The 15,873-nt window shown below is 30.4% G+C and overlaps 2 protein-coding genes and 1 long non-coding RNA gene across 3 annotated transcripts; 2 read left to right on the top strand and 1 right to left on the bottom strand.

Moving 5' to 3' along the window:
- Positions 1 to 1,258: 1,258 nt before the first annotated feature.
- LOC141461264 (V-type proton ATPase subunit e-like) lies at positions 1,259 to 3,455 on the top strand. Its single transcript, XM_074142140.1, has 4 exons — positions 1,259 to 1,419; positions 1,491 to 1,538; positions 1,679 to 1,766; positions 3,251 to 3,455. Exons 1-4 carry the CDS (start codon positions 1,322 to 1,324, stop codon positions 3,278 to 3,280), a joined length of 264 nt encoding a protein of 87 aa, XP_073998241.1. The 5' UTR covers positions 1,259 to 1,321; the 3' UTR covers positions 3,281 to 3,455.
- Positions 3,456 to 4,881: 1,426 nt separating this feature from the next.
- LOC141461263 (replication factor C subunit 4) lies at positions 4,882 to 6,462 on the bottom strand. The gene is made up of 4 exons (XM_074142139.1): positions 5,953 to 6,462; positions 5,633 to 5,880; positions 5,220 to 5,556; positions 4,882 to 5,132 (listed from the first exon to the last, which is right to left on the bottom strand). The coding sequence occupies exons 1-4, from the start codon at positions 6,292 to 6,294 to the stop codon at positions 4,956 to 4,958; spliced, it is 1,104 nt and encodes a 367-aa protein (XP_073998240.1). The 5' UTR covers positions 6,295 to 6,462; the 3' UTR covers positions 4,882 to 4,955.
- A 592-nt stretch (positions 6,463 to 7,054) lies between these two features.
- Positions 7,055 to 12,877, top strand: LOC141461282 (uncharacterized). The gene is made up of 4 exons (XR_012462716.1): positions 7,055 to 7,321; positions 8,772 to 8,937; positions 9,310 to 9,493; positions 11,083 to 12,877. It is a non-coding gene; the product is annotated as an uncharacterized lncRNA (long non-coding RNA).
- The last annotated feature ends 2,996 nt before the right edge of the window (positions 12,878 to 15,873 follow it).

Genomic DNA, 15,873 nt, shown 5'->3' on the forward strand with positions numbered 1-15,873 from the left:
AGCGAAATTGTATTCGTTATAGTTTATGGTACTATATTATTCCCCATCCAAACACACCAGTTAAGAACATCGCTCACACGGTGTACATAGGCTGTAGAGGAAGATGTTTTATGCAACCATTAGATTTAGCCAACTTATTAGCTAATTTTTGTCTAAAAACCATTATCTGGGAAGTAATGTAAATTCTTAGGTGTATAGAATAGCGTTAGGTTGTAAACGTTCAGAGAACAATACAAAAACTGTTTCCTTAGTCTACTTTCAGGAGAATATTGTAGTGGTTTCTTAATCAATTATATAATTTTAAATTGGAATCAAAGTCAACTGAAGCCTTTTTCAAGGAGACCTTAAGTCCTGTTTGATGAAGTCTAATGGTTAAATTAATACAATTTATACAACAAAATTTTTCACTTTTTGTTTTTTATTCGATAACTTCTTCAAGTGATATTTTTTTTGTTCTACTGGCATATATGCATTTTAATATTTTATCAATAAATTGAGAGAGCTGTGATGACACGCTTCCTTCAATAGAATTAATTTTAATACAGAGAATTTTCATAATATTGCTGACTGCAAATATTTTAAAATATTCTGTGATTCAATAAAACCAGATGTCAAAGAAAGAGGAAAGCAAAGAGGATGTGATCACATCAGATGGTTTTCATACATAAAGTCTCATACAAAAGACGAAAATAAATATTTCTGTCGGCCTCAGTTTCTTTAAATGACCTAGAAACAAGTGTTCTCGGAGGTAATCAGCTTCAATTTGATCTAACTAAAGTAAATTGGAAGATAAAAGGGTTTTGAGGTAATCCAAAACTAAAACATATTTACAGGATGGCGAGAGAATTTTAAGAAATAGGTGCTAAGTTTACTTTATTTTGTAATACAAAAGTTAATAATTTAAGAGGAATATGCTAAAGGTTCCTAATCTTTTCTGTCATTTTTATTATTAAGTATTTGAATAGATAGATAACTGGCTTTATACTGACAAAAAACTTATTTACAATTATTTTACTGGTAAAATCCGAACTTTACAACTGTACTTAAAAAAGAAAATCAAATTCTGTTTACTAATCAAAGTAATCAAATTTTTAATAATAAACAAACAGTAATTTTTTACATATAAAATTAATTGTATTATTTTAAATGACTATTCTTAAAAAATTAATTGCATTTTTTAATGTATTAATTAATGGCAGTGTTATGATCCATGAATTATTTCGATTTCGTTTTTGTTGTGGCTGCCCTGCGTATTTTGTACATACAGCTGTTTACTAAGACGGCCCATCCCACTTTCTTGGTAGTGTTTTGCTGTTGAAACATGGGCTTTTCATTTTTACCTTGTGCCCTTATAACTGCGTTTTGGGCAGTTATTGGAATCGTTTTACCAATATTTTTACCTAAAGGAACAAATAGAGGGTAAATTGTTTTTCAATTTGTGTTTCAAACATTGCAGAACAGTCAAATTAATAATTGATATTTTGTTCTAGGCTGATACAATTGTCGCTTATTTTAACAGCTGCAACCTCATGGTTATTGTAAGTATTTTAATTGATTGATGTAATTCATTTGAAAAAATTGGTTATCCCTACTTTCAACCGAATCTCATTGTTTCGGATTTGAAAACAATCCTGAACTAGTGCCTGAAGAATAATAACAGGGAGTCATTATATTTTAGTTGGCTGTGTGCGTATATGGCGCAAATGAACCCATTAATAGGACCCAAGTTAAAGAACACCACAATATTGATGATGGCTAATGAATGGGTAAGTACCTAATTTTTCAGTAGCGGAATTCTCTTGATCTGAAATCTTAATTCTGTTAAGAATTCTATTTTATAGTTTATTGGATTGCACAAAATTTAACCTCAACTTTTTGCTTAGAAGGTCCTTTGTTAATTATGACGGTCTTTGAATGTTTCTTGTCCTTGCTACTTCCTAATCAGTTTTGACACTACTCGTAAAAGTATCCGTTAAAATGTATTTGATTAAATTAAGATAACGTTTTTTATCTAAGTTTTTTCTAATAATGCTTGAAAAAGTTTTTTTAAATCTGAGTTTGAATTCTATAGACTTTAGAAGTTTTGTTTGAGAATTATTCGCCATACTGAAAGAAGGTAATCGAGTAATAAGTTAAATTGTCTAAGGAAAATTAAAAAAGCAGTTCATTTAGTAGGCACAAATGGACTTGAAGCTTTCGGGTTATTAAATTCCGAACAAAAGAAGAGTGACTAGAAAATCCAGCATAACGGATCTAACAGTTAGATTTAATCCATTTTCTGAAATTTAAATTTGTCAGAATATTAATGTGAATTTATCATTCATAAAGATAATCCATCGTAACCTTAAAGTGAATGATTGTGTCTACACAAAGTAACAGTTACTGTCTAGGGTGGTAAATGTAAATGTGAGTGAGTGTTTAATGATGATCCACCTAAACCTTACCGTGGATGTCAGATTATTAGGCTGTGATGCCCTCAGGACAGTCCTCAAAGAATTAGCTAAAGTCTTCTATGGGTCAAGAAGATCTAAATCCGGTATGAGTACATGTATCTACCGTAAAGATTTGTTAACTGGAACTTAACGTCTAAAAAGTTTCTTTACGTTAATTCGCGAGAAGCCTCTAGATTTGCGCGATCTTGCTATTCTTTTTGCCCGCAGTACTCGCTCATTTATCTTCACTGCTAAGAGGTGGATTGCTGTGTATTTTTTTTTTTCTGGATTTCTGTTACTGTGAACTTACCATCTACATTAAACCTTAAGCTGCCTTAAGTTTAAAGTCTGAAGGTAATCAATTATGTTTATTCCTAGTGAAGATGTTTATCCTCACCTTAAACTTTCTAAATGTCAGAAAGATTAAAAGTTAATGAAAAAAATAAATTATGCCAAACTATTTCATAAGTGCTCTGAGTCATCTGTAGGGGAAAGGTACCTTCATTTTGTAGAATTTTATTATTGCAGATTTCATAAAGTGTGGAATAAAGTAACATCTCTAGGTGACTATTTGACTGGTTAGAAACACTTATTTGAACAGTGATTATTTCCTTATTTCTGAATAATACATTTGGGAGGTTATCATCGATTAGAGATGAAAACGTTAGTTTTGAACTCATCTGAATAACTATTGCAATCATATTGCGAATATCTTGCAAATCATTCGGATTAGAAAAGAAATAAGTTATTGATTGAATTTTATAATCCATTGTTGTTTCATTTTTAAAGATTACATTATTATTATTTTTTTTTTTCAGGGTAACAAAATAGATCTAAGCGAGATGTAAAACTTTCCTTTATATTAACATATGTAAAAATGTATTTAATTCTAGAGATTCTTAAAAGAACATGGTACTTGTAATCTCAGCGAGTAAAAGTAATTCCACTTTTTTTTTTTTAAATATTGTTATTGCATCAAAGAAATGGAAAATGTGTAAAATAAATCGTTTTTAGTTTTTGTTACCACTTTTCTTACTTACCACTTCCAATATACTACATCCATCACGGACCTTAGCCTCCAACAATATCATACATTTTTCTGATCATTTATTCTTTTCGTTATTTCATTTTCTACAACTAAGCTATCTGTACGCTGAGAACAATCACTAAATGGTGGTCATTATTCACGTTGCCCCTTCGGAATTTTTTAATTTCTAATACATAGGTTAGATGCAGGCAGAGTATCTAATCAGTATGTGGTCGATTTGATTTATCGTCTGCAGCCTTACTTCTCTAAGTGCCATACGTATGCCTCATAGATTCAATAAAATAACGCATACCTTAAGTCTTTAGTAACATCGTAATTCCTGTGCCCTGCAAAGCTCAGTAATCTGAAACCGCGAATATTTGAGTACTCATGAAAACTATCTTGCTATACATAGAGAGCGAGAGAGGTGCTGACATAGGTTTACTCCATCTTGGCATTAAATCATCCAGACTAATGGTCGTATAGCACCTATAAGGTGTTCACTGCAAAACTCGATTAACTCCTTATAACAAAAAGTGGAGTAAAGCAATGAAATGTTCATTGTTATTTTTAATGTAAATTAACCGCCAGCTACGGAATTTGAGTTGAATTATTGCAACAATTTTCATTTGAGCAAGAAGTTAACTAATTAGTTTATGAAAGAAATTATTCATTATTCCATGGCCCAAAAAAATTTTATCGTTTGTAATTATTTGGGTTTATTATAAATGTAAAAAGCTATGACAACCAAGTGCTTTTGACACTTAATTTTAAGTGATTTCAAAAAGTAGAGATAATCGCTTGTGCAGTGAACGATTCATATATCCTTCCAACCTTTCCATAAAACTCATCTTTCTCTGGGTCTAGTTTATCTTCAATTCTTAATGATCCTTTCAGAAGCTAATTAAACACTTTTTTTTTGGTATCTATTTTCAGGATCTATTGTTACATTTCAACAAAAGATTTTGGCATATAACTTTCTCAGGTCATGGTCCAGGAAACCCAATTTTGTTAAAAATATGGAGCCCACCTTGATCCCTATCTTAAAAAAGTATTTATTTTTTGGTTGGTTTATGAGTTTTTAAGTATTTCGTAATATTCGGAAATTTAATTATGATGTACAAGTATGTAAAACAATAACAACAATGTACACTTCAGAATTCACCTTCACAGAAATTTACGCAATAAATAAACTTTCGAGAAGGAATTAGCTCAGTGGTTAGCGAATACTGGATTCTAAATAGGTTCGAATCCTGCTGTAGCTCTCAGATTTTTCTCGTTTTTTCAGCTAAAACGTTTTAAGGAATTTCCTCCTCATAAATATTAGTTTTGTCCTTTTCATCCAATAATAAACTAGTTTTCTTAGAAAGAAATAAGGACTTTTGTTTTTTTTAAAAAAGAAAAAGAATAAAACTCACAAAATTGTTACTTAAAAATTGTTTATTTAAAATATAAAAAACCACTCTTAAAAATACAAGAACTCAAATTGATTGTGTTTAAGATCGATGGGAATTTTGCTGGAAAATTTTTGCCATTGAACACGCTACATCAATTAGTTGTATATATTCTGATGCCCCTTCTTGCAGTTGCCAATTGCTCACTGCCAATTTTTCACATATATGAGCTTTAGCAAGATCGTCTGTGCTTTCCGATTTCATTATATATTCATGCACCTGTAAGCAAGAAAACAAGGTACTTTTTCACAGGCTAACAAACTAAAGCGACAATTTAATAATAAAATACAAAATTTGAATACATACTTGATTAATAACTTGTAACACTGGATATGCTTCGTATAATATTTGATCCACTATATGTTCAATGCTTTTATAGTCATTTGATCGAGATGATTCAACAAACTGTTCAATCCATTTAAGAGGAACTGTACCAGTCATTTCGGCTACATCTACCGCTTCTATGTTCTTATCGGCCCCTTTCAGTCGAGCACAAGACTGTAAACATGTAATTGCTCGCCTCAAATCACCACCTGACGTGTCAACTAAGGTGGCTACAGCTTCTGGAGTGAAAGACACATTTTCTTCTTTACATATCATTTCCAATCTTAGACGAACCATGCCTTCACCTAAAGGTTTAAATCTATAAAGAAGTCCATAATTAGTAATTTTTTAAATATTAAAAGTAATGGAGAATCAAAAGGAAGAAAAAGAAACACCTAAACTTCGCACATCTCGATGTTATGGGCGGTATTATACAACTGATATAGTTGCAAATAAGACAAAATCTAGTAGTTTTTGTTTCCTTTTCCATTGTACGCCTTAAAGCTGACTGGGCTGCGTTTGTCATAGAATCTGCCTCATCCAAAATGACAATTTTCAAAGAAGGACATGAAGTTCCATCAGCACGTTTAAACCCACTGGTCGCACTTAATCTAGCAAAATTTTTTACTTTCTCTCTGATTACCTAATGACAGATTAGGCAGTTAGAAATTAATAAGTAAGCATAAAGAAAAAAATTTAGAATTTTAAAACTTACCTGAATACCTCTATCATCGGAAGCATTTAGTTCTAGTATTCTTTCTTTATAAAGATCTCCAAACAGCTGCCTAGCAGCTGCCATTATAGTACTCGTCTTACCGGTTCCTGGAGGTCCATAAAATAACATATGAGGAATATCTGCTCCAGTAAGACATTCACGAAGCACGTTGACAATTTCTTTCTGCTCAACGACATCATCTATGCGCTTCGGTCTGTATTTTTCTACCCAGGGAGTGGGTTTTTTCGAGTTTTTTAGTGACGACCCACTTCTACCCGCTGTACTATTATCATCTTTTTGTGATACTTTTTTTGTAGTACGCCCCTTCAAAAATGCTTGCATCGTAGAAAGGGGAAAATTGTACCGCAACAAATGAACATTTACATTAAGCAACAAGCAGTAACAGCACTTCCACTAATATTTGCGGAAACCACTACTTAATTCACGGAAAATTGAATAAGATAAATTTATGAGTAAGTAACAATGAAACCTCGCTAGTAAAAGCACTATGAAAGAATATTTGCAATCTCACATCGATAACTTCTTAAATCGATATGCAACTCGAAGACCAAATATAATATTAAACTCAAATCCTTATTTGAAACTCTGCCTTAATTACAATTATGTGACTCGAAAAAAAGTATTAGTCATTAACACAGTGTACAAAAAAAAATTCTGACTTCATTAAGAAGTAAATAACTAAGAATCCAAGATAAATGATATTTGTTGGTAGTAAAGTTAAAGGTTTAAAGGTCTATAAAAATAAAGTGAATCAACTAAAAAGCATTTCTATGTGTGTATTTTTTCACTAGTTTGTTACTTTATTAACATTGTGGAATAATGTAATATTATTTAAAAATAATTACCACTCAATGCAAATACAATAAGTATGATTCCATCTTAGCTACTTAAATTTGCGTCCCCCGACCAAAGTAAAATATAACTCCAACTTAACAATTCTAAAACATTATTAATACACTAAATTTAAGAACCCTTAAAAAAGTATTAGTTTTCATTAATTTTTTTTTTAATAGTTTCACACAATATTTTACGATTCAATAAACTTTATAATAACATATGTATATAGATCATGTAACCTTACCTGGAGGTTACATAGTGTAGTGCGATACGGTACGTATGTAAACGAAGTTGAGAACTCCTAAACAAAATGATTAAACTCCAGTGTTTTATGGAAGTTCGATACAGATCTGGGATACCATAAATATGCCTGCGAAAACAGATAAAAATTAATGAAAGCTTATTAATTTTATTTTGTATCAGTCTACCTTCATAATGGTTAAAAATATTAAAAGGGATTGAAACTTGCGACCTTTTGTGAAACTTATGGAAGTAATTAAAATTTAAGAGGGTAAGTAAAACGACATATTTCTAACTGCGGATTTGTTGAGGTTACTGATTTCGAGTTTCGATGATTTGCAGGAATACAAAATTACAGCAGAATATTTACTATATAAAGTTCGTTAGTGACATATTCACTTTATAAAAACATGCTATTTTCCCAAATTTCATCTAACAAGTGATGAATTCCTCCATCTAAATAACAATCGTACGAATTCTAAAATTTGACCCATTTGGTTTAGTATTTCTTTACAATCATCGCCACTTTTTCAACTTCGGCACTATTTTTCCCGGCTAGTGAAGAGATCTAACCAGTCTTCTTAAATAATGTGGAATCGTTGTAACTTAGATGTCACCAAAATTTTCTTTGTAAAGGAAGAAAGTGTTTTTTATTTCTTAACTCAGGTATTAAGTATTCTTTATTTTATGTATATATTCACGCAGTTCATTCGCCGCTAATTAATATAGTTAGAATACATATATCAGTTAACAAAATGAACGCAAAAAATAAATTAGTCAATGATTTTTGAATTGTTCGTACAGACAACCTTTTTGTCTGATTAATGTTTTAAATGGTCACAAGTTGAATTAATCAACTTTTTGTTTGAATCAGTATCAACTTACACCTATTCTTCTTTACAAGTTTTCCCAGTTCAGTACCTCGTTAATAAAAGTGCTTATTTCAAATAAGAATTAAGCTTGTTCTTTTATTTGCTTTTCTTACTTGTTTAGACACAATCATCAGTACATTAAAGGATGCTTTTGCTTATTGATTAATCTTTAATTTATTCTGTACATTCAAGGAAACACCTTTATATATTATAATGTATACTTAAATTAATTTTGTTGTGGCTGCATGTTTGATATAAAGCTAAATTAATTTAACACATTTATTGCAATATTCAATTTCAAGAAATGAATTATCCAAGCCCAAAGGCGCATTGTTATTAGAGGCTTAATATTGTTTTGAAAGGTTGTGCCAAACATTATTTATATTGTTTGAATTTTTTACTATATTAATGTTAACCATTAAACATATTTGTAAACAAATCAATATTATTGTTTACTTCTCAGAACTCAGAAGATGTAGATTCAATTTATTCAGTACCATGGGTAAAAACGTTTTTAAAAAAGTTAAAATATGTAGTATATTAATTATGTCTTTTATGTATTCATTACCTAATTTAATTATGAAGCTAACTCTATTAAAATCTCTCTTGCTGCGGTTCTTTTCTTCTAAATGCTTAATGTTTGTTTAAAAGTTGTATTTTGTCCCACCGTTGAGGCTTAATAGTAGATTAACAATTTTGTGCCCAACATTACGTTGGAAAGTCAACTTCAGTAACATCAGTATCCAAATTGCAGACAAAAATAGTTCCATTATAAAATTGAAGACCTATTTATTGAAAAGTAAATGAAAGTACCATGGTTTTTAATTTATTTATTTTTCTTTATTACAGCGCATCGTTTCTCGACCTTTCGGCCAATAGTTGGCGTGCAGTTACCCTTGGAGAACAGTTCTGTACATCCAGCTGTGCTTTCGTAAATGTGTTGAGGTGAGTCTCATTCATTTCTACATCCCTGGAGAATTTACCCACGTGCTACCTTGTGAGGCTGTTCTTTCAGGTACCCAATTTTTTTTAGATAAATTAATTCATTCCATTTAGAAAAGTTTTAATTTGATTGATCAATATAGAGGTCATTGTTCATGAGAATTCTATAACATTTTTCAACCAATTAAAACCATTTTAATCCCCCTAAACTTTTTGTAGTTTAATTTTATGGGAAAGAATATTTAATTTGAATGAAAAGTATTAAGATTAAAACTGCATAAAAATGATCTTGTATTTTCGTGACAAATTAATTGATTAAACCGGATTGTCTATTTAATCATATACAGGGTGATCCATTTAAAACGCACCAATCGTTAATAACATTTTTGGAAAACGGAGTTTCGAAAGAACTCATGAAGTAAACTATATGTTTTTTTTTGTTTAGTTTTCAAATTTTCCACCCCTGATGCTGTATCTTCATTTTTGGCGGAGTTACGGTCAAAACCCCGATTGGGGTTCCATAAGGACCACTGGTTTTGTCAATGATTACCGGGTGAATGAAATTACAGGGGACAATGATGACAATGATCGTGCCAGGGTGTTGGTCTAGTGGTCAAAAGCGTGGCTTTGTAAGTGGTAATTATATAGTAAAATGCATTGTTGCTTAGTTTCCACCATTTTGCTAGGGCTAACTCTGCTCTCCAAAGAGCTTTATCGTGCGAACACTAAATTACACAAATCATAAGCCTAGTATCTTTGGCGTAACGGTTGAGTATAGTTAAAATTCCTGTAATTGTTTTAGATTTGTCGATAATGTAGTATATATTTCTTAATAAATTTGTTTACTAGGCATGACAAGGAGAGATGAAATAAAAGACGCTTATGACTATATTGCTTTTATTAAATTGTTCTTAATAATTAAAAGATCATTTTCTAAAAATGCCTTCTTATACATCTTTACGAACTTTGTAATTTTTGTATTGACATATTTTTTTTTAATTTGTGTTTATTTAATATGATTTAAATATATGTATGGTTGAAAAGTAGGTAAATACATGAATTTCTTCCAATTGTTGTAATGAAAACACAAACAAGACCAAATCAGACATTTTTACAGAAAATTAAAGTTAAGGCTGGGCACTACTACTTGTAATTAAACTACTTGTAATTAAAACTGACCACAGGTTGTATGGATACTAAGTTACTTCTAAATCTAACGTACATAAGACCAGTTACTTATTGGAAATAAAAGCGTTAAAACTGCAAAGAAAAAGAGTGTAAGTGCTATCTAGCGACACATGCTAGAACTATTAATGAAGTTGCAGTTCAAGCTTTTGCCGCTAGACAGCATGAGCATGCTCTTTTCTAGTTTTTTACTCTGTTAAAACCAATAACATTCCGTTGAAAATGTAGCAGAAACTTCCTGTGAACTTTATGACATTAGTGAGAAACCAATATTCAGTAAATATAAGTTATTTTAGCTTAATTCTGCTAGTATTATATAAATATCACAAATAAAAGAATCACGTCAAAATTAAACACATTCAAAAAAAGAAATTAAAATTTCTGCAACAGTTTTAATCAGAAATGTAAGCACAATGTATGATCGCAATGTAGATCAGTGTTTAGTGGGGAATTACTATTAAAGGTAGATGTTTTGTTTAACTTAACTCTTTAACTCCTTTTAACTTAGTAATATTTGTTTTATTTATATGGCTTAATGTTGAGGCTTAATAGTAGTTGTAACAATTTTGTTGTAACAATTGTTAGTATTAAACTCAATAAACCCCTCATTTGATCTTGTCACCAACATGGTTAAATGCGAGCGTAAAGTGGTCCTACAGAGGACTGGTGAGTTACCCGTGTAAAGACTTGTTTAGAAAAGTATTAATTTGATTGACCAATGTAGTGGTCATTGTTCATGAGAATTCTATAACATTTTCCAGCCAAGTTACACCATTTTAATCCGCTAAACTTTTTTTACTTTAATTTTATGGGAAAAAATATTGATTTTGAATGAAAAGTATTAAGATTAAACAGATAAACGTCTAATGACAAGATACAGGTTTTTAAGAAATGATCAATTCTTTAGTTTAATCACAGTATTGTTTATTTAATTTTTATAATATACATAAATTATTAGAGTTTTTTTCTCGATCTTATTGCTAGGTAAAACACAGTAAACATTTTAATTACAATAAATAATGTTGATTTTCAGAATTAATACTGTTGATACCGGAGTACTGCCTGCAAAACTGTTCATCAATGGAAGCCCAAGTGAAAAAGACGTAAAACATCAATCCAATGTGAATGCATCAACAAACATTAGTTAGGAATCTATAAACAAAAAAAGTATGTAATTATTGTACGTAATATGCATGTTTTTATCTCAATTAAAAATTGCATGTTAAAAACGAATTATTTTGTTGCTGAAAAAAACAGTCATTAAAAAATGATTTTATTTATGTTTTCCTTTTAATCTTTCTTATAAAAAAACTTAAGACTAAAAAAAAATTAATAATATTGTATTCAACTTGCAAAATATTGAAGAAAGCACGAAAAAATAAAACAGGAAACCTAAAAGGAAGGTTACACAGTCTAGAGAGTTTTAGAAACAAAAAGGAAAACCGAAAGGGAAGGTTAAACATGGCCGCCAGAGTCTAGAGAGTGTGTGAGAAGATAGCAAGGTTACAACAATGGCTGCCAAAGTCTAGAGAGTGTGCAAGGAAGGCTAAGAGAGGTAAAACAGACAGCACGAGCGATCTAGTGACAGCTTGTGGAACTAATATTAGTAGGGGGGAGCCCGTTGTCATGGTGATATGACGCCATCTAGAGGGTATATAAGAAAGTTCGCAGCGCGGGCCGGGCCGGGTGGGGCGAATATTTGCCTTCCGACCGTCGAGGTGAACGCATCTCCCTAACCATTAACCATGACATATTATCAAAGATTGTTTATGTAGAGAGAGGTGTTTTGACTGGATTAGATATTTTTGGAGCGATGAGCGACATAGCTCCCTCCTCACGAGTACGACTCTGCAGTCGTACTGAGGAGACATCTTGTTTGACAGTTGTATATAAACAGTTTAAATGCTACCTGGTGGCAAACATGTGAACTAAATTTTGTTTAAATAGTAAACAAGTCCAGTAAGTGCTGCAACCTGGTGGCAAACATGTGAACTAAATTTTGTTTACATAGTAAACAAGTCCAGTAAGTGCTGCAACCTGGTGGCAAACATGTGAACTAAATTTCCTTTTTTCTGTTTTACCTCTTTCTGATGCAATTTTTTTAACTTTTTTTTTCTTTTACTGCTTTTTAACGCTCTCTGACGCCATTTTTTCGTACTACTATTACTTTATTTTATTTTTTTGTTTAATGTAAACGGAATTTTTAGTTTTACATTACTTTAATTTGCTTCTTATCATTTTTAGTCTTTTCTGACTTTGTTTTTAATTGTAACTTTGCAAATATAATAAAAATAACAAGACTATGGGAAAAGAGAAAATACATAATGACTTTTTTAATCATTTATAGATAATTCTTTATTTTGCTACCAATTATACATTTTTTTCTTTCCTTATACAAAAACATTTTTAAATTCAATTACATCTTTTAGGAAATGATTCTTAAAATTACCTACATATCAAAGTTAAAATTTACATTACATTTTCAAACTTCAAATATATTTTTTTTTTTACAAATAATCGACTAAATAATAAAGAATTGCAGTTGGATAGGTGTTTTCCAACGTCTTTTTCATTTTGGCTTAATTCGATGACACTGTTTGGCAGGAAGCACTCCAGGTTCGCCTGTTTCAACTCTGAAAAATAACATTATACAATGAGATAGACTGTTCGTCTACTGAATCTTCCTACAAATCAAACTCAACTTCCTTGAAAATCAATGTTAATTTTCTATACGTTTAAATAAAAATAGATCAATTTTTAGAAAGAAAATGCAAGAAAGTAAAACTGAGTGTTAGTAATTATATGAATTTAATTCATATAATAGCAGCTTACTGCACTCTTTTAAGTGAAATAAACATTTTTTAAATAAACACTCGTAACAACTAGAACCTTTGTCGAGTGCACATCTCTCTGCATGCAGGAAGGTTACGGTCAGGTTATCCAACATTTCTTCACTTATACAAGTTTTTTAACAACTATTTCATACAATAAAGGTTAAATTATTAAATACGAGGTTAAATAAATGTTATATCTATGTAAAAACATATATAATAAATAAAGATAGTTACTAAAAGATTTTTCTTTATTCTGACAACATCGTCTTACTCGTATTAATGAAAATTTCAGCAAGCAAATTAACAAGCAATCCTGAGGTAATGTTACAGCATTTTATTGTTGAACTAAACCTTTTTTTGAAGCAAACTTACATTAACTTACTTTAATTTAAAACTTTAACTTAGGATTTATAGAACTGAAATCTGATTATTTATCAAATACCTATGGGGAAAAATTGTTTTAAACATCTTAATTTTTCTGTGAACTACTTTATTAATCTTAAAGACTGCAGAGGAAGGGGAGCAAAATGAAGAGTAAAAAGTAGGAGCTAAAAGGGATTTATCATTTATAAAAATATTATATTGCAAAGAAATATTGAGTACAGTAAACCAGTGAACTAGGAGGTGTTCCAGCCATGCACATGCAATTTTTACGTAAAATTAAGAACTTACTTAATTAAGAATAACTGCGTACTTCTTGATGTTGGTTACTACTTATTTCACTGTGACTCCAGTTTACCTCTCTAACCTAGAGAATAGTTGTTCTCCCACCGTCCAAGCGACATATCCATTACTATTACCCAACATCATGATTCTTTGGGAGAGAGGTGATGAATGTTAGACTAGACTGGATAAGATATGTTTGGAGCGACCTAGCCACCTGCATTACTCAAGTCATACTGACGAGAATTTGTGCTGTTCACGTATATATAGTGGAAGGTTACAGCACTGCTACACCTGGTGGCTATTTCTGGAACTATTTTTATACCTGTGTGATAAGTGGCGCCCTATGACGTATCCCAGTACTGCATAGTGGACGATTTTCAAACTAATACCAACTTTCTAATTTATCTTTTAATTTTTAAAAATTACAGTTTATAAAAAATATTTTTAAATAATAAATTGATAAAAAACACAAAGCATTGCAATTTCTTTCAACCTAAACCTAATAAAATGGTACATTACCCTTCTTCTGGTGAAACTATAGCAACTTCATAATAGGTATTACTTGGATGGAATTGCTACCTCCTCAACTTCCTGGTTTAAGCTGAAACATAGTGAGTCAAACAAACGTTAGTTAGACTGAAATACAAAATGGAATTTGAAAGTATTTTATTCAAACTTAACGAACTAGATAATTAGGATTTTGATTTTTTTTAAAGGTACCAGTTTAGTGATTAATTGAATCAAAATGTTTCTTATAATTTTTTATTTTTACTTTTAAATCATCGTATTAAACAAGAAATTAGCTACTATTGCAGAACATGACCTTTTTATATATTTTGTTATTCATATACTTTTTATAAGAAATATTGAATGCATTTACGAAATAAATATTGACCACTTGAAGACAGCGAGTGAAAGTGGTATTAATTGTCAAATCATTAATAATTTAACTGACAAATAGAAATGTATTTATTTACCTAAAATTGTTACTGATAGGATCGATTTGTTGGAAAAATAGTTTATTTTACATGAACAGATAATTTACTAACTAAGTCATGAATGACGTATGGATGAAACTTACACTTTTATAACAAGAAATGTCTAAATGTATAGAAACATTTTCGTTTCAAAGATTTAATAAATAAAATGGTAATTAACGTATTAGTTGGTGTATTAAAATGTATTTGAAAAATATAATCACTACTAAGGTTTAAGTAATGGTATATATTACCTAACAATTTAATAATGCAATGTACACTCACCTAGAAATATAGGCCATCAATTTGTTTGAGAGAAAAACTCAAAATGTAGATCTTGGATTACAGAAGACAAACATGTGACATGGAATCGAAGATTAAACCCCTTTAAGGATTTTTCTCAAGCTACAATGAACCAATCTAAATTGCCTGAAAAAATAGAAAAGAAAACATATTTGAAACACTTCAACGAATAGATTTCATATTGTCAATTGATTATTTAATGCAAATTGAAAAATTGACACGCCCGCACAATCTAGTGGCAGAATTAGAAACTGTATAACTTTGTAGTTCACTATTACTCCGGTAGATAGTGTGCTCTGTACTGTTTTGTACCAAGCTTTAATCTTTAGTTTTCTTTTTGTCAATTATTTAAAATAAAATTTTTACTTATTATTTTACATGATAATGATTATTCTACATGAAATATCGTGTGGAAATCTAATCGTAATAGTCTTTCTACCATAATAAACTGGTTTTTTTTTTAATATAAGGAAAAAAAGTTTGATTTTCTGTTAAAAAGCTTTGTAAGCATTAACAAATGAATAAAATTACCTGTAATACACGAACACTTGGTTGATTTTCTGAATTCCTTGTAAATTGAGGAATATAGAAATGAATGCCATGTAAGTATATCAGAAGTTAATGTAACCTCATGGGTAATTGTTTGCCGGCGAGTTGCTTAGAGGCAATTTATACAACTAAAATCTGATAATTTATCAAATACCTAAGGCAAAAAATTGTTTTAAACATTTTAATTTTTCTGTGAAATAATAAATCATTAAACTTAAAGTCTGCAGAGAAAGGGGAGCAAAATGAAGTGTAAAAAGTAGGAGCTAAAAGGGATTTATCATTTATATTTAATGTTGCAAAGAAATATTGAGTACAGTAAACCAGTGAACATGGAGGTGTTCCATCCATGCACATGCAATTTTATGTAAAATTAGGAACTTACTTGTTTTTCAACTAATTTTGCACTTATAGTTTCCTTATTTTTGTAGAATATTAGCTTCATTATTCTCTCGCAGGTAGTGTCTTTGGAAGTTAAGAACACCTGCGTACTTCTTG

Source organism: Rhodnius prolixus, unplaced genomic scaffold (genome assembly GCF_049639745.1).
Source record: "Rhodnius prolixus isolate KJV_2025 unplaced genomic scaffold, Rpr scaffold_6, whole genome shotgun sequence".
Lineage (NCBI taxonomy): Eukaryota > Metazoa > Arthropoda > Insecta > Hemiptera > Reduviidae > Rhodnius > Rhodnius prolixus.

What these genes read in the sequence shown, in the direction of transcription:
- LOC141461264 (XM_074142140.1), top strand. Translation starts at nt 1,322, where the DNA reads ATGGGCTTTTCATTTTTACCTTGTGCCCTTATAACTGCGTTTTGGGCA. An exon ending in CCTAAAGGAACAAATAGAGG is followed by an intron (nt 1,420 to 1,490) that starts GTAAATTGTTTT and finishes ATTTTGTTCTAG; the next exon opens with GCTGATACAATTGTCGCTTA. An exon ending in GCTGCAACCTCATGGTTATT is followed by an intron (nt 1,539 to 1,678) that starts GTAAGTATTTTA and finishes ATTATATTTTAG; the next exon opens with TTGGCTGTGTGCGTATATGG.
- LOC141461263 (XM_074142139.1), bottom strand. Translation starts at nt 6,294, where the DNA reads ATGCAAGCATTTTTGAAGGGGCGTACTACAAAAAAAGTATCACAAAAA. An exon ending in CCGATGATAGAGGTATTCAG is followed by an intron (nt 5,881 to 5,952) that starts GTAAGTTTTAAA and finishes ATCTGTCATTAG; the next exon opens with GTAATCAGAGAGAAAGTAAA. An exon ending in TGTTACAAGTTATTAATCAA is followed by an intron (nt 5,133 to 5,219) that starts GTATGTATTCAA and finishes TCTTGCTTACAG; the next exon opens with GTGCATGAATATATAATGAA.